The sequence below is a fragment of the Orcinus orca genome, chromosome 15 (assembly GCF_937001465.1).
Source record: "Orcinus orca chromosome 15, mOrcOrc1.1, whole genome shotgun sequence".
NCBI lineage: Eukaryota > Metazoa > Chordata > Mammalia > Artiodactyla > Delphinidae > Orcinus > Orcinus orca.
In genome coordinates this window covers 61,625,675-61,647,923 of record NC_064573.1, presented here as the reverse complement: position 1 = coordinate 61,647,923, position 22,249 = coordinate 61,625,675, and the positions used below count along the sequence as shown (strand labels likewise).

The 22,249-nt window shown below is 43.2% G+C and overlaps 1 protein-coding gene across 5 annotated transcripts in view; it reads left to right on the top strand.

Annotated features, from left to right (window-relative positions):
• Positions 1–22,249, top strand: part of PTPN2 (protein tyrosine phosphatase non-receptor type 2) — a 76,765-nt gene that overhangs the window by 34,317 nt on the left and 20,199 nt on the right. For all 5 annotated transcript variants that reach the window (XM_004275973.4, XM_033439488.2, XM_033439487.2 and 2 more), the window contains exons 3-5: positions 7,179–7,279; positions 13,799–13,897; positions 18,309–18,446. In XM_004275973.4, the coding sequence (XP_004276021.3) occupies positions 7,179–7,279; positions 13,799–13,897; positions 18,309–18,446 (338 nt within the window). The remainder of the gene's footprint in view (positions 1–7,178; positions 7,280–13,798; positions 13,898–18,308; positions 18,447–22,249) is intronic.

Here is a 22,249-nt window from a genome sequence, read left to right as displayed (position 1 = left end):
CCAAGTGTCCATCAGTGGGTAAGTGGTCAACACACCGTGATTCTTTTGTTCCTGCTGTGGGAAGCTCCCCGTGCCCTGCAGCAGCTTGGGTGGGCCCCAGAGGACTCCCACTGAGCAGAGTCCAGTCTCAAGGTTACCTCCTGCGTGATTCCATTTATACAGCGTTCTGGGAATGGTGCCGCCGTTACGGGAGAGGGCAGATCACTGGGTCAGGACGGGGCCGGGGAAGAGAGACTCTGAAGGGGGCACAGAGGAGCTTGTGGTGGTGGGTGCATGAGTTTGCACACGCGATAAAACCGCTCCACACGAGTGATGCCTGCAAAAGAAGAGACGGGGATCAGGTCTGAGGGTTATTCCAGTGTTTTTCCAGGTTTCTGGATTTCACAGCCTTCCTGAATCGGGTCCTGGGTAGGGCACTGTGCGAGGCGGGGGTGGGATGCAGTGAACTTGTCAGGGTCCCTGGCCATGCCGATGGCTGAGGCCTGGGCGCTGGGCGGGCTGGAGCCTCGTCACGGCAGGCCCCACCTGTAGCCACCGCGTCATGTGGACAGCTCTGGTGTTGGAGCTGCGCCGGGGCTGCAGGGAGAGCCCTTAAGTCAGTGAGGAAGCCGGGCACATCCTCCAGGACCATCCATTGTACTCAGAACGGGCATTGGGGGAAGGAGTGGTTGATATATTAAAATACAGATACATAGCAAAGTAGAATTTTTAAGTTTCTGTAAATTTTTAAGATAAAATAGGACTTTTTGAGGAGTTCTGTACTTGACACGTTTAGGGTATAAATGAGGGTCAGTCAGTAGAAATAGTGGTGAAGGACGAGTGTAGTCTGGCTGTTTCCTCTTAACGGATGAGAAAGAGGCCCAGGAGATCAGTGCTGGGTTTCGGGTCCTGGGCCCGCACCTCCGGGGGCTGCCCTGCTCCGTGCAGGTCACAGCGGCTTCTTCGGCCATGGGGACCAATGGAGCCAGAGCAGACCCCAGGGCCACGCCCACGCCCCTTCGCCTCCCTCACTGTTCTCTCTCATCTGGCCACATGATTCCAGTTGCCCCTACTAAAAAGTCCTGAAGCTTTCTGAGCTCTTGTTTTTTGCTGAATTACTTTACTCCTCAAGTCAGTTGTAGTTTCATCTCCTGTTGACATTTAGAGTGTTTTAATAGTGATATGTCATTCTAAAAAAATTCTACCACAGCTTAACAGTTTGAATATGAACATTTTCTGGAATTCATTGTATAAACAATTCTTGACCACTTGCTAGCCTAAATTGTTATGACACCGTGCTGGTAGGTGCTACGAGAAAACGGAAGTAGAAGCCTCTATTCTCTGATAGTTGGATTTAGGAGTTTAGACTAATGAATCAGTACAGGATCTCTCAACTCTGAACCTAAGTTTCAGGCGCTTCTCTTTCCTTTGTTCACGGGGCTTGTGCCGCAGTCGCCATCCCCAGACGTGAGGCACGTACCCATCACAAAGCCTTCACTCTTCTCTGTGTGTGGCACACTCTTGACCCAAATATACATGTGGCTGACCTCCTCTAAGTCTTTGCTTCAGTGTCACTGTCACAGTGAGGCCCAACCTGACCACCTGTTTAGAATTGCAACCTGCCCCCCTTCCCAGCACAGCTGCCCTTTACTCTGCTCTTTTTTCCCATAGGGTTTATTACTGTATAACGTGATAAAAATACTTAATTATTTTGCTTATTGCTGTCTCCCTTGCGAGAAGGTAAGCTCCCCAGGAGTGTGGATGGGTTCCAGGGGCCTGGGTTTGTGGATGAAAGGGAAATACCATTCGTCCCCCAACCCCCTCTCCCTTCCTTTCTCCTAGAAGGAGAGATCTGAGCTTCAAGGAAAGTGGTGAGCTGCTCACTGATTGTGTGAGACCAAAGCGTGGTGTGTCTTGTTTTTTAATTAATTAATTAATTAATTTATTTTTGGCTGCATTGGGTCTTCATTGCTGCAAGTGGGCTTTCTCTAGTTGGCGGCGAGCAGGGGCTACTCTTTATTGTGGTGCATGGGCTTCTCATTGTGGTGGCTTCTCTTATTGCAGAGCACAGGCTCTAGGTGCACGGCCTTCAGTAGTTGTGGCTCGTGGGCTCTAGAGCACGGGCTCAGTAGTTGTGGCTCGCGGGCTCAGTAGTTGTGGCTCGCGGGCTCTAGTGCACAGGCTCAGTAGTTGTGGTGCACCGGCTTAGTTGCTCCACGGCATGTGGGATCTTTCCGGACCAGGGCTCGAACCTGTGTCCCCTGCATTGGCAGGCAGATTCTTAACCACTGCGCCACCAGGGAAGTCCCATGTCTTGTTTTATAGATGTTGTCGAAGAGGAAATGTGTCCGTGTTCAAGCGACAGTGGTGACTTTTACCCGTTTTGTAAGGACGCCTCCCAGTCTTTCCATCTCAGAGACTCTGGGGTGGGTTCAAGGTGCCCTTTTCAGTTTGGGGATGTGTGGAGGCAGAATTTAACCAGTTAACACTGTCCTGTCAAGTTTAGGAACTTGGAATCATGATGGATTCAGAGAGGTGGACATGTGCAGGCAGCTGGCCCCTCGTTTGGAGGAGGCTGAGCCCACTTGTGCGCTCCACACAGCATTGTTGGTGGCCGGTCCATGCGGCTGTGCCACGGGCCCGGATGGATGGGACTGCCTGAGTGTCAGGCCGTCCTCCTCGTTCCAGCCCGTCCTCTGTCCGCTGCTCGTTCTTTCCTCGAAGCTCAGGTGCTCGTGCGGAGTTGCCAGGGCCTCTCCTCCTCCTGGTCCTTCTCAGCAGCCCCTGTGCTCCTCTTCCTGCTGCTCCTCCTGCTGGAAGCCCCCTCCCCTCCTCTTACCCTGGCCTGCTCCCACCATACTCAGCGCAGCACGGTACGGCACTAGGACTTATTTCCCGATAGGATTTTTTTTCTTTTAAAAAGCTTGAAACAAATAATGTCTTATCTCTCTGTCCTGGTTGCCTGGCTCCTGGCATGTATGTGTTGACCAAGTGTGGAAGGTGGTCAGTTTAAAGAGCACATCGTCTGGTGGGCGGGATGTGCAGGAGGGGGGCTTCCATCAGAGAAGGGAAGTCCTGGGCCAGGCCTTCAAGAGGTGAGGTGTGTGTGAAGAGATGGAGGCGGAAGTCATCCCTGAGGCAAAGAGCAGAGTGGGCGGCGATGCTGGGGAGGATCTGGGGCGTCTCTGGGCCTCTGCTGCTGCTTCTCTAGGGTGTGATCGAGGCTGATGACTTGACTGGCCCGAGTGTCAGCAAAACGTGCACAACACGACTCAGGGTATGAGGGGTGAGGATGGAGATCAGCGAGCACCTGACACGTCCCAGGAGTGAAAAGTCCTGCACAGCCGTTGTGGTTGGTTATGTCGTCAGAAAAGGAACCGTTCAGCTCATATGGTTTTACTTTGCTGAGGAGACAGCTGAGATGCTGACCCTCTGCACGATGGCTTGTTTCTTCTCCACTGACATGGCCACGCCAATGCTGACGGGGGTTTAGCCCTAGCTTTGCTTTTGGCTCATTGCTTGATTTATGAGAGAAAATTCGTGTTATTTGTGCCTCCAGTATCTACTTGTAGAATTAAAGAGAGTTGACACATCTGTCAGATGCTTACATTCTTGGCTGGGAAACGCCACATGGTGTGGAAATCAGTGCCGAACGCTTACTGTCCCCCATTGAGAATGGAGCCTGAAGCAGGAAGTCTGTTAAAGCTGTGCTGATAGTCAGTCTTCTGCCCAGTTTCTGTTCATTGTTCTTGATCTCTGCCTTGGCATAAATGTGAGCCCTTCCTGTTTGACCTGGGAGACTTTCCATAAGGAGATGTCTTTACAATAATGAAAAAACGTGAAACTGGGGGGCTGGGGGGGTGGGATGGGGGAAAAAAGCTCATTGTGACAGTATTGAAAGAGGAAGCGAATCTGTGTTGTCAGCTCAGGCCACAGCTAGAGCCAGTCATTTCTTGACAGATGAAGCCATTTCTCAGAAAACAGGCTGTTTGCGGGTGGGAGGTGCGGGGACTCATGGTTGGAAGTTTGCCTAATCCAGCTCATTGCCACAGTCCATGGGGTGTGCATTTCTTCCCTCACCCCGATGATGCCACTGTGGAGAAAAGTATGCATTCTTGATCGTCCTGCTGGTGGTGTTATTAGATGTTGAGAAATCAGATTTCCTGTGAGGTGTGGTTTGGCTGCTTTTTTGGCCTCTCCTGCAATGCAGTTTGAATCATCTTCATTTTCTCCCTTTGCTGCATCCTTTAAAAGATAAGGAAGAGGGGGATAACCATACACTTAGAATGATGATAAAGTGCTGATGGCCCCGATGTTGTGGGACTCTGATCTGGTAGTCTCATTTTCAGAGATTCTTAGGCAGGATCAACTGCTTTGGGGAGAGGAGAAAGCTTGTAACTTCCTGGGTTTTTTTCTAACTCAGAAGTCGGAAGTTTGGTTTGGAGTGAACCGTTCACAGGTTTGGGGCTGACCAGTCGTGACGGGCAGGGAGAGGAGACACTTGACCTCAAGTGTTAAGGGGACCCATGTCACCCTCACAGATATTTCAGACCAGACAGTAAGTGGTTCTTCGTGGGAAAAGAGGCTTTGTCTCTCTTTGTTATCATTGCCAGAGAATATAAATCATTAAGTCACAATTACTCATAAAAAGGCTTTGATAGTTTCACTTCCTGAAATGTTTATACTTAACTTGGTAGATAGTGTTAAAGTGATATGTTTTATTTAACACAAGAAACTCTTACGTTTTTTACTCTACACAGATTCTCTTCTGAATCAAAAAGTTACATGCTTTGCATTTTTTATTAATCTTCTTAATGGAACAGAAGAATTAAAATGATGTTAGATGTAGCTGAAAGTTTAAAAATATCAGTCCTGAGGAGAAAACATAGGTTCAGCCAACACTTGTAGCCAGTTCTAAATAGATAGACTTTTCCCAAGGATTACCTTCCTTTTGGGGGGTGCCTTTCAGGTAACACCCTGCTCCCCTACTGGTCAGCACTCAGGCTCCAGGGAACGGGTCTGGGGGTGTGTGATTCATGTTTTTAATGAGCTGGAGTGACACCAGGTATAGATGTTAACACTGGAGAGAAAATAACAGTGAACCCAGTTCAAAGTCCTGAAGGCAGGGTGTCAGATACCCTTAAAACACCCCTGAGGTCTTTCTCCAGGCTTATGGAAGGGTCTGGATGACTTGCCGGATAACTGAATTCCCAGCGCCCTGTAGGGGAACCTTCCCAGTGCCTATGGATTCTTGCTTCTTTTGCCAAATAGCTTTTTTCACTTGTGAGATAGATATGATTAGTCTCCGGGGTTTCTGTTCTTTCTGTGATTACAGCATGAGGAAATACGTTCCTTTAGTATTATATTTTGGCGGAACTTGAATTTTAGGGATTGTGTAGCATTCTGAAAGCATGCATTATTCTTCTGATAAGTGTTATCTAGGAGGTGTATGGTCTTTATTTTGTTAATTATGTAGCTGACTTTTTTACTCTCTCACATAACAGTTAAAGAGTGATCAAACTGTTAAAAAAAAATGACTGTTAAAAAAAAAAGTGACTGTTGACATCATCTTTCCGAGAACACTAGTATAAGTGATTTACTATAACAAGACCTTCGCTTTTCCTGTTTGCACATGACGTGTAATATTTACAGAGGTCTTGGGTTCAATCCAGCAGAAACATCTCACATAAATTGATGTGTGGAACTAAAGCCATTTAACATTTTCTTTCACATGGAGGTAATGTGAACAGTTTTTTTACTTTAAAAGTGGGGGAGAGAATGGTTGTTTGGTATTGCCTTGAGGGGAGCAGTTTACAATAGAACGTTTTCTCTAGTTAGACATCAAACATGCATGTAGGTTATAATTCAGTCATATGCCTCTGCCTGTCATATATTTAGAATTCTGAGTTAACACTAGTTCTGTTATTATACGTGTGCTTCCTCTCGCAGTGTCTTCTCTTCCCTTCCCTCCAAAATGATATAGGTAAAGTTTTGTGCTCCATGTATTTAAATTAGCATCAATTCTAAATCTGTGAGATTTTCACTTTAAAAAACTAGTATATCTAAAATGTTATAACACAATCTAAGTAATGAAGTATCTTTAGTTGTCTTTTAAAGAATTGGAATATTCCAAGTGTGTTAAATATAGTTTAGCACTTGATCTAATTATATAATTAAGTGCTAAAAATTATTTATATATAGTTGAATGCACATCTGTTGAATGAAGAAAATGAAATGTAGTTACTGTGGGGATCTGGTCTTATTTATTTGAGGCCATTGTTGTTTTTTTTTTTGCGATACGCTGGCCTCTCACTGTTGTGGCCTCTCCCATTGCGGAGCACAGGCTCTGGACGCGCAGGCTCAGCGGCCATGGCTCATGGGCCTAGCCGCTCTGCGGCATGTGGGATCTTCCTGGACTGGGGCACGAACCCACGTCCTGTGCATCATCAGGCGGACTCTCAACCACTGCACCGCCAGGGAAGCCCAAGGCCATTGTTTTTTGTAGGTAGACTTATTAGTTCTTAGGCATCAAGAAGCTTAACCATCCTTTTACTTTTAGGAAAATAGGTGCTTTATTTCTTTTACTATGTTTTACTCTTTGGTCAATTTTTTTAGTTAAACAACAGCTAAACTACCACTAACAGAAGCACTTCCTTCTAACACACAGTAACAAACAAAAGGATTTCATCTTTGTACTTTCTTTTAAAAAAGGGAGTAATTTGGGGGACTTCCCTGGGGGTCCAGTGGTAAAGAATCCGCTTTACAATGCAGGGCACGCAGGTTCGATCCCTGGTCAAGCAACTAAGATCCTACATGCTGCGGGGCAACTAAGCCCATGTACCACAACTACTGAGCTCGCGTGCGTCAACTAGAGAGCCTGTGTGCCGCAAACTACAGAGCCCATGTACCCTGGAGCCTGCGTGCCACAACTAGAGAGAAGCCCGTGCACTGCAATGAAAGATTCTGCATGCCTCAACAAAGATCCCGCGTGCCGCAACTAAGACCTGATGCAGCCAAAAATAATAATCTTTTTAAAAAATAGTAAAAAGGGGAGTAATTTGGGATTTGACTCTACTGGGGTGCCAATTTATTTTTCTTTGTCTCTTCTATCATTTTATAAATATCCAGAAAATTAATATTAAAATAAAAAAGAAATGCAAGTTTGAAATGACGGTATGATTTGTCATGCTCTGTTTCAGATGATCACAGTCGTGTTAAACTGCAAAATGCTGAAAATGATTATATTAATGCCAGCTTAGTTGACATAGAAGAGGCGCAGAGGAGTTACATCTTAACACAGGCAAGTGGTGTGATGTGCAGCCGATGCCTGACCGCCATTCTTGTGATTGGCCTTCTTTAAAACACCAGCAAAAAGTGTGTCCTGACTTCTTTTGGAGATGAAACGCTATTTCAGTTTTTTCTGTTGTTATGTAATGAATGGTGTTATAATGTTTTGCAGCTGTGTATATTTCAGATAAAAGTAATCTTCAATGTTACACGTTCTCTGAAAGAAAGTTGTTCATGAAATTTGGCTAGGCCGGTTCTCTTCTGGCCAGTTGTCCTCCTTGCTTTATATTGAATATTTGGTACAAAGCCTTGGTTTGTTGATGCTTTGTTACTTTCTGCTTCTCTTTACATCACTTGAATCAGAACGAGAGGCCCTTTGAAAGCTCTTCTCTGCCCCGCCCTGGCGTGTATTTTCAGAGTGTGGACAGCCCTTGGATGTCAGGGCAGGTGAGGGTGTGAGCCAGGTGCCCAGACAACCAACAGGGCGGCCCAAGAGCCTGCTGCCCCTTTGGCCTCCTGCCCGATTGCGTCTCAGCACACCGGCCACACCCATGTTCCAGGAGCACTTTTCTTCCACTCTGAGATAGCAGAAATGATTTTGGTTTATCCACACCAGCTACCTTTTGTTTATCTAATAATAGATTTAATTAACAGTGCTCTCATTTCCCTCAGTTAATGAATTTTAAATATTCAAAAGATAAGCTGTATTATTCAGTATCTTGCTGTCACCTATAATGGAGCATAATCTGAAAAAATATATGTATGTAACTGAATCACTTTGCTGTACACCTGTAACTAACACAGTATTGTAAATCAGCTATACTTAAATTTTAAAAAAGATAAGCTGTATATTTATAATGTTTGAGATTTTTAAAGAACCCATTTCAGATCAGAATAACCTGTTACTGAAAGTGAAAACCATTGAAAATGGTAAGAAGATATTCAAATTAATGTAACTATGAACTGTTAGACTATTTCTAATTCACAGGAAACAAGAATTAATTACTCTTTTTTTTTTTTTTTTTTGCGGTACGTGGGCCTCTCACTGTTGTGGCCTCTCCCGTTGCGGAGCACAGGCTCCAGACGCGCAGGCTCAGCGGCCATGGCTCACAGGCCCAGCCGCTCCGCGGCATGTGGGATCCTCCCGGACCAGTGCACAAACCCGTGTCCCCTGCATCGGCAGGCGGACTCTCAACCACTGCGCCACCAGGGAAGCCCTAATCACTCTTTTTTACTTGAAGTAAAGCAGCTCCTGTAAATCAAAAAGAAAAAGAGAAACAGTCCATGAAAAAAACTGGCAAAGAACATAAATTCACAGTTCAAAGAAAAGAAATAAAGATAGACAATATACATATGAAGAGATGCTCAACTTTTCTAGTAATTAGGGAATATAAATTTAAACCAGCAATCGGTTACCACTTTTCTCCTGTCAGATCAGCAGAGATTTAAAAGTTTATAATACTCAGGGGTCTAATACGTAAAGACAGAAAGATACATGTGAGGATGTTTGTTACAACTTCATTTTAATAGCATAGGGCCAGAAATAGTAGAATTGAAGCAGTCTGCAAGGGGCTGGCTAAATAAATTATACATGTGCTCTTCTTACTGATTATTTCTGGAAATTAGGAAAAAAGAGAGACTTTAATTTCCTATTTTCTGTAATATTTGAAGTATTATGTGCATTCATGTTTTTAATAAACTCATTTTTAGAGTTAAAAACATTTACTTTCTATTTGGAAAAGCCATAATGATAAAAAAACAGAAAAGAATAATTAACCTAGATTCCTTCACACCCTTTCTTTCTCTCTTTTTTTCAAGTCTTTTTTTATCCATTCCTCTTTCTCATCTTTAGTCTCTAAAAATGCAGTTGTTTCTCAAGATTCTGACTTAGGTTTTTTCCTCCATCCAGTCTACACTCATCACTTCAACTCCCTGGGACCACATTTTGAACCTTTGTATCTTAAGAAAGAGGGTAAACTCTGGATTCATGGTATCTGTATTTGAATCCCAGTCTGGCTGCTTCGTTGGATGTTCATTCATCCAGCAAAGCTTTGAGTACCTACTTTGTGGCAGCATCGTTTGAATAAAACAGCCATTCATAAAACTGCCATTATGGGGGCTTCCCTGGTGGCGCAGTGGTTGAGAGTCCGCCTGCCGATGCAGGGGATGTGGGTTCGTGTCCCGGTCCAGGAAGATCCCACATGCTGTGGAGCAGCTGGGCCCGTGAGCCATGGCCACTGAGCCTGCACGTCCGGAGCCTGTGCTCCGCAATGGGAGAAGCCACAAGAGTGAGAGGCCTGCGTACTGCAAAAAAGAAAAAAAAAAAAAAGTGCCATTATGAACTTCACATCCTAGTGGGAAGTAAAATTAACAGCTAGCAGCTAGCAATCTTTTTTTAATTAATTAATTTATATATATATATTTATTTTTGGCTGTGTTGGGTCTTTGTTGCTGCACGTGGGCTTTCTCTAGTTGCAGGGAGCGGGGGCTACTCTTTGTTGCAGTGCGCAGGCTTCTCATTGTGGTGGCTTCTCTTGTTGTTGAGCATGGGCTCTAGGCATGCGGGCTTCAGTAGTTTTGGCACATGGGCTCAGTAGTTGTGGCTCACGGGCTCTAGAGCGCAGGCTCAGTAGTTGTGGCGCACGAGCTTAGTTGCTTCATGGCATGTGGGATCTTCCCAGACCAGGGCTCGAACCCGTGTTCCCTTCATTGGCAGGCGGATTCTTAATTACTGTGCCACCAGGGAAGTCCCCGACCTAGCAATCTTTTATTTATTATTTTATTGAACTATAGTTGATTTACCGTACTGTGTTAGTTTCAGGTGTACAAAAAGTGATTCAGTTATATACACACACATACATCTATATCTCTTCTTTTTCAGACTCTTTGCTGTTGTAGGTTATTACAAGTTACTGAATATAGTTCCCTGAGCTACACAGTAAATCCTGTTATTTTATAGATGGTAGTGTGTATTTGTGAATCCCAAACTCCTAATTTATCCCTTCTCCCCTTTCCCCTTTGGTAACCGTAAGTATGTTTTCTGTCTGTGAGTCTGTTTCTGTTTTAATAATTTCTTTTGTATCATATTTTAGATTCCACATGTAAGTGATATCATATAGTATTTGTCTTTGTCTGAATTACTTAGAATGATAATCTCTAGGTCCATCCATGTTGCTGCAAATGGAATTATTTCATTATTTTTTATGGCTGAGCAGTATTCCATTGTATATATGTACCACATCTTTATCCGTTCATCTGTAGATGGTCACTTAGATGTCTTCCATGTCTTGGCTGTTGTAAATAGTAACAACTAGCAGTTTTTAACACTGTTCTATATTTTATGTTTTGTATAATTTAAGCCTCAGGATAACCCTCTGTGGTAAATACTATTGTTATCCTTATGTTAACACGAGGAATCACCTAAAAAGACAAAGGAACTTCAAATAACTTTACCAAGGCCATGCAACAAGTGGGATGAGGCCAGGATGTGAAGCTACACGGTCTCCATAGACTGCATGGTTCTGCTCTTAATTATTCAGATCTGCTGCCTTGAAACTACTGTGTGACCTTGGACACATTACTTATTCCCCAAGCCTGTACTGTCGTCCCTTGGTATCTGTGGGGGGTTTGCCTCCAGGATCCTCTGCAGATGCCACAACCCATGGGTGCTCAAGTGCATAGTTGTCCTTCTCTGTCCTTGGGATTCCACATATACAGATTCCACCAATCACGGATCATGTATTAAGTTTGCCATCTGAGGTTGGTTGATTCTGCAGATGCGGAACCCATGGATAAGAGGGCCAACTGTATATTTATTGAAAAAAATCTGCCTATATGTGGACCCCCGCAGTTCAAACCCGTCAAGAGTCAATTGTGTACCTATATTATTGATATATATCTCTATTATCTATAGAACAATGCTGATAAAAACTCATATAGTGCCTGGTACTATGGTGAGTAGTCCATGGAGTATTTATTGTGGCATTTGTTACTGCTTTTTATTGGTAGTAGTAAGATAGTAATAACCCTTTTATAAAACATTATAAATCTCATCACGTAAAAGAAAATGCCTGACTCATACCCTAGTGATCTCATTTAAACCTCCTGTCCATGTTGGAGAGCTTCTTTGTGTCCTGACAGAGTCCCACCCCTGCCTCCACCCCCTGCCTTATATTTTTCAACATCCATATGGGTGTTTTTACCCACGTGACCAATTGATGTCACAAATTCTGCATTTTCTATGTCAAACTCTTTCTTTTTTTTTAAACCATGCCAGCCGCCTTCCTATTTTTCTCATATGGGTTAAAGCTGTCCTCCTCATGTGTCCTTTGTTCTGCTTTCCTTTGTTCTGCTGTCCTGCCCTTCTTCAGAGCTCTCTTGAATTTTATCTGCACCAAAGTGGTAGCTTCTTAACTTATTTCCTTGTCACCAGTCCGTCCTCCCTAATCCATCTTTAACAATTCCACCAGAATTACTTTTTGTGACTTACGGATCTGGTCGTATCCCTTTACTCCTTAAAGAAGAGTTCGGTGACTATTTCTTGGATTCGAGACCCTCCCGTCCTGCAGGTGCAGTTTCCTACCATGTACCTCCATGTTGCCCTCAGCAATCTAACTGTCTTTTCCCAGATGTCTCCTAAACTTGCACATGCCTTGCCTTATGCTGGGAATGGATCCTGATTCCCTACCCTTCCTTCCCCCATGTCAGTGCCCTCCTCATTTTTAAGGCTCTGCGCCAGTATCCTTCCTACTCCTGCAGACCTGATGGTTTACCCCTTACTGTTGTGGTGCTTGATGTGTTTCCGTTCCTTGCCTCTGTCGTAAGCTCTTTGACATCTGAGACTGCTTTTGCCTTTGTATCTAGTACGTTGGAACAGAGAACACGCACAGAAAATATTTCAAAAGATAGAGAAAACCAGAGATGCTAAGTGTTTATTAAAACTGCAGTTGTTCTCGTTTTCCTTTGTTGCTTATTATTTTTGTCATCTTTTCCCTCTGAGTTTTATGAAAACTAAAAACGTATATATCAGTCCCTTGGTATAGATCTCCATTTTGCACAAGAAAAATAGGTAGTATTGCTGGTAAGTGGAAGGGCTGAGAAACCCTCTCCCATTTCAGAACCACTAACAGAATGTGCGTGTGTGTGTGTGTGTGTGTCTGTGTGTATGTGTGTGTCTGTGCGCGCACGCGTGCATGTGCGTGAACACACTAAGGAGCAACTTCGTTGGTGAACTGATCTGTCCATTTTTTTAGACAAAAGAAACAGCATTCATTTTACTGGGGTTCTTCTCATTGCTGTTTTTACCTTCACACTGTTTGGTTTTGGAAGTAACTCAAGCATTGGATAACATGCACCAAAGGAGGGGAACAGTCCCTCAAACCTGAGGGTGCAGCTCCTCAGGATTCCCAATCCCTTTCTAGCATTTGTATAACTTAGAGCTTAGAGTTTATTAGTTCAAATAATATTTACCCAACACCCACTACACACCAGGGATACAACTGCCCTAAAGCTGCTTTCAGTGTAGCACCACTTGAATTGCCTTATTTTCCATGTGGAGCTGAAGCTCTAGTCAGACCTGGCCTCCCAGTGTCCTGCGAGGTGAATGCTTGTTGAGTTATTGGAGGTACAGTCAAACCTTGTTCATGTTAATCTTTACTCACTTAAAATAGTTAAAGTTTGGGCATGGCCTTCTCATCTCTTGTTTGCCCTTTATTCTGCCCTGTGCTACCCATTAATCAAAATGTGAAGGTAATTGGAAATTCATAATATGATTTGATTTTTTTTCCCCATGGCAGTATTGTGATATGCACCGTTACCCCTTTTAACTCTGCTCTTGAGGTTACACATTCTCTGGTTTTGTAGATTAACAGTTTCATAGTGGTTCAGGTGCTTTGAAATTTCCGCTTTTTCTGGAATTCTCTTTGTAACTAACTTGGGTTGGTTGCAGGCCAGTGCTGGCACAGACTTCCTCCTTTGCAGGGCTGCCCTCATCATGGAAGGCAGGGCCTCTCTTTCTGCGGCAGAGACTGGAGGGGACAGAAATCGCCTTTGCCTGCCTCCTTTACAGCTAGAATACAACCCGTAGAACTTGGCGCCTGCGATTTTGACCCTGGTTTGCTTACAGGTTGTGCATGAGTACTACAGCCACCTTAGGATGGCAGTACCAGCAAAACAGGTGATGTTAGTGACAGGTTGGGAGTACTGTCCCAAGCCCACTCCTCTTTGGACAAAATCTTGTCTTGACGTTTGTTCCTACCCAAGCCTGGTTCTCCAGCCCTCAACTCTGAAAGTCACCTGAGAGCCTGAAAATTTTTCTTTTCTGCCTAAGTAAATAAAAGTCAGTTTTGATCGTTGATAATCAGTAATCCTAACTAGCACAGACCTGTTTTTAGTTCAAGTGGATTTAAAGTCTCGATTTACTCTTTATGATCCGATACACTGTTCTCAGACGAGAAGCTTCCCTGAAGGAGTTTCCTCGGAGCCTTACTCTGTCCCCTTTCTCTTACCCACTTTTCCTTCTCTGTTCTTACAGGGTCCACTTCCTAATACAGGTTGTCATTTCTGGCTCATGGTTTGGCAGCAAAAGACCAAAGCAGTTGTCATGCTAAACCGAATTGTGGAGAAAGAATCGGTGAGTAATACTTGATATTTACAACTTAGTGTACTGCCTGTAATTGTTAACTTATAAATATTTTCTTATTTCTTTTGGGATATTCATTCATTAGTTTTGGCCTTTAATTGCTAAAGGCTAGTGGTCAGGGTGATTCTGACCAGAAGAGCTAATGTATCCTTTTCCTTTTTTACCTTAAATATTTAAATAACAATTGCGGACCACTACCCTCCAAAATATAAGTATAATGGAGCCAGTATTGGCTAGTAGTGGTATTTAGATCTTTGGAATCTGTAGGCTTTATCACAATCTTTACAATTTATTATTATCAAAATCCTGGAAATTTTATGAAAGATTAAAGTGACAGGTTTCTAAAACCTTTATAAATTACCATTGGCTCTTAGGTCACAAGGCAGTAAGTATGGAAATGTATAAATTCATTGACATTTGAAGTGCAGTCTAAACCCAGTGCTAATTAGTGGTGTGACGTTGGGTAAGTCTTTCAGCTTCTGTGGCTTTAGGGTCCTCTTCTGTCAAACATGCAAATTGGAAAGTATTGTCTGTCAGGTCTCTTTCAGCCCTGAGGTCTTAGACTACTCTGCTTTTCAGGTTCCTGATTCTTCCTTTTTTAAAAAAAAAAAAAAAAGATTTAATTTTATTTATTTTTGGCTGCATTGAGTCTTCGTTGCTGCGCACGAGCTCTCTCTAGTCGAGTGGGGGCTTCTCTTGTTGTGGAGCATGGGCTCTAGCCCTGCGAGCTCAGTAGTTGTGGCACATGGGCTCAGTAGTTGTGGCACATGGGCTCTAGAACACAGGCTCAGTAGTTGTGGCACATGGGCCTAGTTACTCCGCAGCATGCAGGATCTTCCCAGACCAGGGATCGAACCCGTGTCCCCTGCATTGGCAGGCGGATTCCTATCCACTGCACCACCAGGGAAATCCCTCTTCCTTTTTTCTAAATTAATAGTTGCCAGTTTTCAATGGTGGTGAAGGTTTTTCTAGTCTGTTTCAGATCTGAAGTGGCGTTAACATACCAGAGTATCCAGCAATGTCAGCGTAGTCGTTTACACTGGTTTTCGTGCTTCAAGTGATGGGGGCTCTATCAGTTGGGACATTTAAAGCAGCGTTGCCAACTAGAGGATTATAAATGTCATCCCTCATTCTGCAGTATAATTAGTATAATAAAAAGATAAGACAGGGCTTCCCTGGTGGCGCAGTGGTTGAGAGTCCGCCTGCCAATGCAGGGGACATGGGTTCGTGCCCCGGTCCGGGAAGATCCCACATGCCGTGGAGCGGCTAGGCCCATGAGCCATGGCCGCTGAGCCTGCGCGTCCGGAGCCTGTGCTCCGCAGTGGGAGAGGCCGCAACAGTGAGAGGCCCACATACTGCAAAAAAAAAAAAAAAAAAAAAAAATGACTTCCACCAGAAATCATATTTACGGTGGTTGGATCTAGAGTCAGATTTAATTGTCTGGGGGAAGGTCACCTTGTGGGTGGGGGCATGTTTGTCAGCGTAATGATGGTGGCAGCTGTTGCTGGTCGGTGTTTAGCTCCTTAATTAGGGGATATAAAATAGTGATATTCCAGGATCTCTTGTTGGAATACTTCTATTAAAAAAAAAACACAACCTCCCACTCTTGTTACTTGGCCACTTTTATTTATTATTTTTTTAATTAATTAATTAATTAATTTATTTATTTATGGATGCGTTGGGTCTTCATTGCTGTTCACAGGCTTTAGTTGCAGCGAGCGGGGGCTATGCTTCTTTGCGGTGTGCAGGATTCTCACTGCAGTGGCTTCTCCCGTTGCAGAGCACGGGCTCCAGGCACGCGGGCTTCAGCAGTTGTGGCACGCAGGCTCAGTAGTTGTAGCTCACAGGCTCCAGAGCGCAGGCTCAGCAGCTGTGGCGCACAGGCCTAGTTGCTCCACGGCATGTGGGATCCTCCCGAACCAGGGCTCGAACCCGCATCCCCTGTGTTGGCAGGCAGACTCCCAGCCACTGTGCCACCGGGGAAGCCCCTTGGCCACTTTTAAATAGGAAAAGCAGTTTTCAAAAGAAGTTGATTCCCTAGTGTCCTCAACATGTGACCACTTAGGTTTTCTTGGTGTGGGGGCAGGGCGGGAGGGCATCAGGTACTGTGAAGTCACGGATTCAAACATCTTTGATTCATTTCACTCCATGGCAGTTATTATCCTTATTTGTAGTCAGATTGCTCCTTCACTGGCCAGCAGGAAGCTCTTCAAGTTGGGCCCTGAGTTCTTTTACACAGACCCAAGAGTCTTCATAGCTACTTGCTGTCTGGAATGACTCCATTATTGCAGGCTCATCTTAAACTCTTGTGTAAGAATCAGCCATTTCTTTAAGGGGCCTTAATTTCTTTCAGTGGTCAGTGGTATTTCAGGGTCACAACAAAAATAGGGATGTTTGTTGCCACTGGGTTGGTCTTTTCAGTGAACAGAGCTAAGGAAAAATATGTTTCTGTGTTAAGATAACACAGCGCTAGTGTTCATACTGATATTTCTGATTCAAATTTAGGCCTATAGGGGTTGGCCCAAGCCTTTCTATCCTTTATATCTGTTACAGTGTTTTCCATACCATGAATTCTGGTTCTCAAAGACACTAGTGATATCAAATATCTTATAGTGACTCTTTTACTTTGTCTGATATTGCACACAGAAAATAGTCATAATAATAAAATCAACTCCATCACCAAAATAACTACTGAAAAAAAGTTTAAAATGTTTTGTTTTTCCCATTCTGTTTTTTTTAAAGTTGTACTTTATGTACATTGTCAGAGTTTATAGCACATTATACTCTGTCCCTTATGCCCCTTTTGTGTAAGTCTGTATATGTTGAGGTGTCTCTCCAGTCATTTTGTCTGTAGGTTATACTCCAGAGGATCCTGAGGAAGGACGCATGGGCACCATAGTCCCTGATGTCTTACGTGCCAATGACAGTTCATCTGCTGGCTCAGTGCTTAACAGTCAGTTTGGCAGAATATAAAATCTTTGGCTCATATTTGCTTTTCTTTGAACAACTTAAATGTATTACTCCATTTTCTTCTGGCATTACAAATTACTGTCAAAGTCAAATGGACATCTTTATTTCCTTTATTAATCACTTCTTCTTTTTACCTATGTTACCCAAAGGATTTTTTTCCTTCAAATCCCAATAATTTTACCAAAATATTTCTGTGTTGGTCATTCTGGGTCAGTTTGTCCAGGGGCATAGAGTGCTTTTTCAGTATGTGATTTCAGACATTTTTTCTTTCTTTAAAGAAAAATTTATTGAATTATACTTGTTGACATTTATTCTGTTCCCTTGCTTGCTTTGGTGTTCTTTTCTTGGGTCCTCCTATTATACATGTGTTAGATTTTCTTGCTTATTTTTTATGGTTGTCACATTTTCTCTAATCCTATTTGTCTCTCTCTTCATTTCTTTTTTTATTTTAAAAATGTCCTCCTTTTTCTCTTAAGGCATCATCTGTTGTGTTTAGTCACGTCTCTTTTCCCTAGTTTAATTAATTAGTCTTTGTTGATGAAATGTGTTCTGTTATTTCTGAATCTTTTTTCTTTTCTGTCACCTCATTTCTGAGTTGTTCAAATTTATGCTCTTTCACTTCTTGTGCCATTTTTTAAATGTCTTTAAGCTGACCTTTTGAAGTGTCAGCTCATAGTATTCATTTGTTTTGGAAGCATTTTTATTGTTTGTTATTTGTAGCTATTTGTGATTTCGAAAAGGAGAAATGGCCATATTTTACAAGGATGTTTTTCTGGTGTTTTTTCCTAATGAAATGACTCTAGCTCACCTTACCTCAGCCTGCTGGCCTCATAATTTGGCTTTTGGGAAGATGTTTTTATTGTCACAAATACAAATTCCATGTCAATAGTTCTGCCAAAAGGTAACAACTCTAGGTAAAGGGAGCTTATCTTCTAATTCTTTCCCCGACTTAATTTTAGTAAATAGGTATGTAATGTTATTTCTAGATATGTAGTAGTATTTAGTAGCAGATTAACGGGTATTTATGGAAAATACTTGTAAAATAAAGCCTTTTCAATACTGTTTGAAGATAAGATTCTTGTAAGAGTTTGATATTTATAGAAAAATAGTGTGAATGCCAGTATGATGATAAAATATACATTACCCTGCTTTAGAAATGACTAATTGATTTTCATTTTATGAACATGATATCTGTTTATGGGTTTTTTTTTAGTGTATAAGTTAGAGGAACATTTTACAAACCTGCTTTTGTAAGATGTCAATCTTATTAAAATACATTAAACATCAAACGTAGTGTGACTGTTCTTAGATTTGGGTACTTGAAAAATATATAGCGTGTGTGTGGTTTGTTTTCCTTTCCAGCTTTTTATGGTTTCATTATGTCTATAAACTAAAAAAAGTCATATGCATTAACCTAAATTCTTAAATTTAGGTTAAATGTGCACAGTACTGGCCGACAAAGGATGACCGAGAGATGCTGTTTAAGGAAACAGGCTTCAGTGTGAAGTTCCTGTCGGAAGACGTGAAGTCCTATTATACAGTCCATCTGCTGCAGTTAGGAAACACCAATGTAAGACTTTTCATGCCCAAACTATGGGGCTTTATATGATGATTTTAAGGATTATTCCTTGTTCTTAGATACGAAGTTTGCGGCAGTCCATTCATTTCAATAATAACCTATAATAGTGTACAGCCATAACCTTTTCCTTATAGATTTTGTTCCTGTATGTGGTAGCTCTCTGAGGACTCTCAAGAAACCTTAGAAACTAAGAATTTTAAAGTTCAGGTAAATATTTGAGGATTCAGAATAACTTACTAAAATTAGTCGGGGATTAAGAGAGAGGGCTTTAGAATCAGGCCAACCTGGATTCACATCCAGCTCTGCTACTTAGTGTATCTGCTCCCAGACCTCCTGAAGTCTGTCCTCATCTGTGGGATGGAGATGGTGGTGCCTCCCTCTCAGGGCCGTTGTGGGGTCGGGTGAGGGTGTGTGTGCAGAGGCACTAACACAGACCAGGTACCCTGTAAACGCCAGCTCTGATACTTACTACTGTTGAGAGTGTTGTTAATTCAAGGGATTAGTCACACGGAAATTTGTCTTTATTGAACTGGTGAAAATGGTGAAGTAAATTTACCATATGGTCTCAAGAACATTTACTTGGATTTTTTTCCAGAAATATAAGACTCGTTCCTGGTACTTGGTTGAGATACAGGTACAGGGTGGGTTGTGAGCCTGCTGTTGTCAGGCTGAAGATTGAGATACTTCTTCCCTCTTCCCACTTACCTCTTTGCCTTCTTTGGTTCGTAATTAGAATAACTAGAAAATATGAAATAAGAGTGATTCTGAGATGCTCTCAGAAACTAGAAAAACTACAAAATAGGAAAATGTTTGCCCAAAAATGGCTTCGGGAATGTATCTAGTCTAAAGTGAGATACTGTTTTAGTTAACTATTAAGTGAATTGAGTGATTAACGTGTGATCATTAACCAAAAAAAAAAAAGCTTTGTAGCAAAGGGAGATATATACACTTTTTAGATATGCAGAAGTACCTTTTATGGTTGATCTCCTGAAACACCTCTCTGTTTTTTATTATGTACTATAAGTACAGATGTGTGCCGAGTGCTTCGGGCCAGGTCCAGCTTCCATGACTTTCATAGCTAAGCTTATTATGGGATCTCTTAGGTCATCCAGGGAGGAGGCTTCTTTATGAATCTCCTCACTGTATTTATTTTGCACCAGTGATTCCAAACATACATACAAACATACATACATTTGCATGTATCTTAAGCTGCATTGAAATACATCAGCTACTACTTGGTCCTGGGTTGTCCAGTGCTAATTCCCAGAAACAGAGCTGCGTTTCCATAAAGTTCTCATGGGTCTTGGAATCATCTTCTCATGGTGTTTACTGATCCCAGGTACCTCCTCTGCTTGTGGCATTAAAATTGATTTAGAAGGAGGTGGGCATAGGTGTTTTTCTCTGTCCTGAGCATTGATTACACCTCAAATAATAAGATAGAATAACTTTTGTATTTTCTTTATCACTTTGCAAAGTATTTTCACATATGTATCATTTGTCCTACAGTCTTCCTAAAATGTGGACAGAGTAAATATTCTTAATATCCCTGGTTTTCATACTTAAAAAAAAATAACCTGAAAATCCATGAGGTTAATGGATTTTTTTCCATAAATAGATTACTCAGTTAATAAGTGAAAAACCAGAACTCAAATCCAGATCTCCTAACTTCTAATGAGATGGGACCAAGTCTTTTGAAAAAGATGCTGATTGTTGTAAAGGAAGATCCTTGGTTCTAAAGTTTCTGAAGTTGAGGCCGCCCTGGGAGCAGGCCAACCCCTACGTTTTAATTGCTGGCAATTGTGTGATTTCTTACTGCCCTGGGTTCAGAGTACACCATAATTAAATAGCAACAGTTTATGTTCTATTTTACAATCTTTAGTAAAAGCTAGGAGTGTTAGAAGAATAAAGTAATGTTTCAGTAGGAAAGACAGAATTGCATTTGGTTGTGTTAGAAGAATAAAGTAGCGTTTCAGTAGGAGAGACAGAATTGCATTTGGTTAAGTATTTAGACTCAGGAACCATGTGGCCTGAGTTTAAATCCGAGCTCTACCACTCCTGGCTGTGTGACTGGTCCCATTATTTAACCTCTGTGCCTCCGTTTTCTCATCTGCAAAACGAGGATGATGACACACCTGCCTTGTAGGGTTGTTACGATGATCGAGTGAATTAATGCTCTGACAGTGCCTCAGACTCAGTGTGGGGTCTCCTGTTGTCAGCGGCTCCCTTGGAGTTGGGAAGGGCTGCAGGAGCCAGGGCAGCGGAGGACGCGCTGCAGGAGAGAAGTTGATGATGAAGTAGGGGAGGGACAGCCGGCCTCACCTGCAGGTCTGGGTGGAGGTTCCTGAGTTTCAGAGGACCAGGTTGCTTCTAAAGGAGTCTGGCTGTGCCTTTTAACAGATCTGGGGCCAGAGCTGCCTCCTGTCAGGCCCTGCTCCATAGAGACTTCATGTCTGGTGGGCAGTAAAGCACCAGCTGCCCTTTCCAGCGTCGTGATGAGAGCTCAGAGTTTGAACTTCTGGCCCCACGTGAAGAGATTCCATGTCTGCTTTTAAAAGGGGCCTTGTGGCTTAAGCTATGAAGATAGTTTTGAGGGGCTTTTAAAATCCCAGGTCATCTGGAGAACTTGTCTTTTGGGCTTTTCTGTTTAGTTGGCCTTCACCATTTTCAGTTGTGTCCTCGACCAGCTTTATGTGTATCAAGTTCCAGGAAGGCTGTTTTCATGCTGAGTTCTGTTTCTCTGCCTCTAGATTTGCCCAGAGCAGGGTTAGATGCCACCCGGGTGTCCTCCTCTCCTGTCTGTTTATGTCCTGTGCACTCTTCTGTCCAGCTTGTGCCCATTTCTCACTTCAGTCACTTAATGTACCTGTGGTGCATTCACTCCTAACAGCTAGGATCTTCTTACGCTTCTCTTCATAATTTAAATTTTACCATTTCCCAGCTTGTGCAGCACTTGCGCATGTGTACATTTTGACATCATAACAAGGTTTTCAGCTCCCCATGGGCAGGGTCCTTACCTGTTGCCCTTGTACCCCCTCTGCATTTGCACCAAGTACCCTGTTCACCACCCCACACCTGAGTGCTTGTCCTGAAACACGGCTTGGTCCTTCCACCGGGGTCTGGGAAGCCCTCCCGTGGCCAGTACAGGAGTCCCCGGCCGGCCCGCGGCTTGCCTCTCGCGACCATGCCTTGGGCGTTGCCCTGCCCCCTGCTTAGAACCCAAGCCCCTTGCCCCCTGCCCTGGTGCTCTCCTCCCCTCCCCACCTGGGAGTTCCGGTCATCTTCCAGAGTGAGTTATGGTGACCACGTATTTAACACGGCCAGTACGGGATCCTGCAGGAGCTGGTGAGGGACTGAACTAGGGCAGTGACCTCAAGGGAGGCGGGGTCGACAAGCTTGCTTCTCTCCAGGTGGAGCGGAAACACAGGTGAGGAGGTTGGAAATGTGGAGAGGTTACAGTTGATGGGAGCGGATCAGGGGCCGCGGTAAAGGCAGCAGCGAGTGTGTCATTGTGTCAGAGATCACCGCATCTCTTCACATGCCACCATGTGCAGGTGTTGCCTTGTTTACCCTTCACAGCAGCCTTGTGAGATCAGTACTTTCTTAAACCCCATTTACAGGTGATGGAACTGGGGCTTGTGAAATTCTTGGAAACAATCTTGCTACCTTCTTTCTGTGCCTAAAGTGTGAAAATTGGGCCTAGGGCTGTAGAGCTGTATAGATTTTTAAGTAATAATTAGAACATTTATAGTCTTACTCATATTGATAACAATTATAGTTAACTTGCATTTGAATGG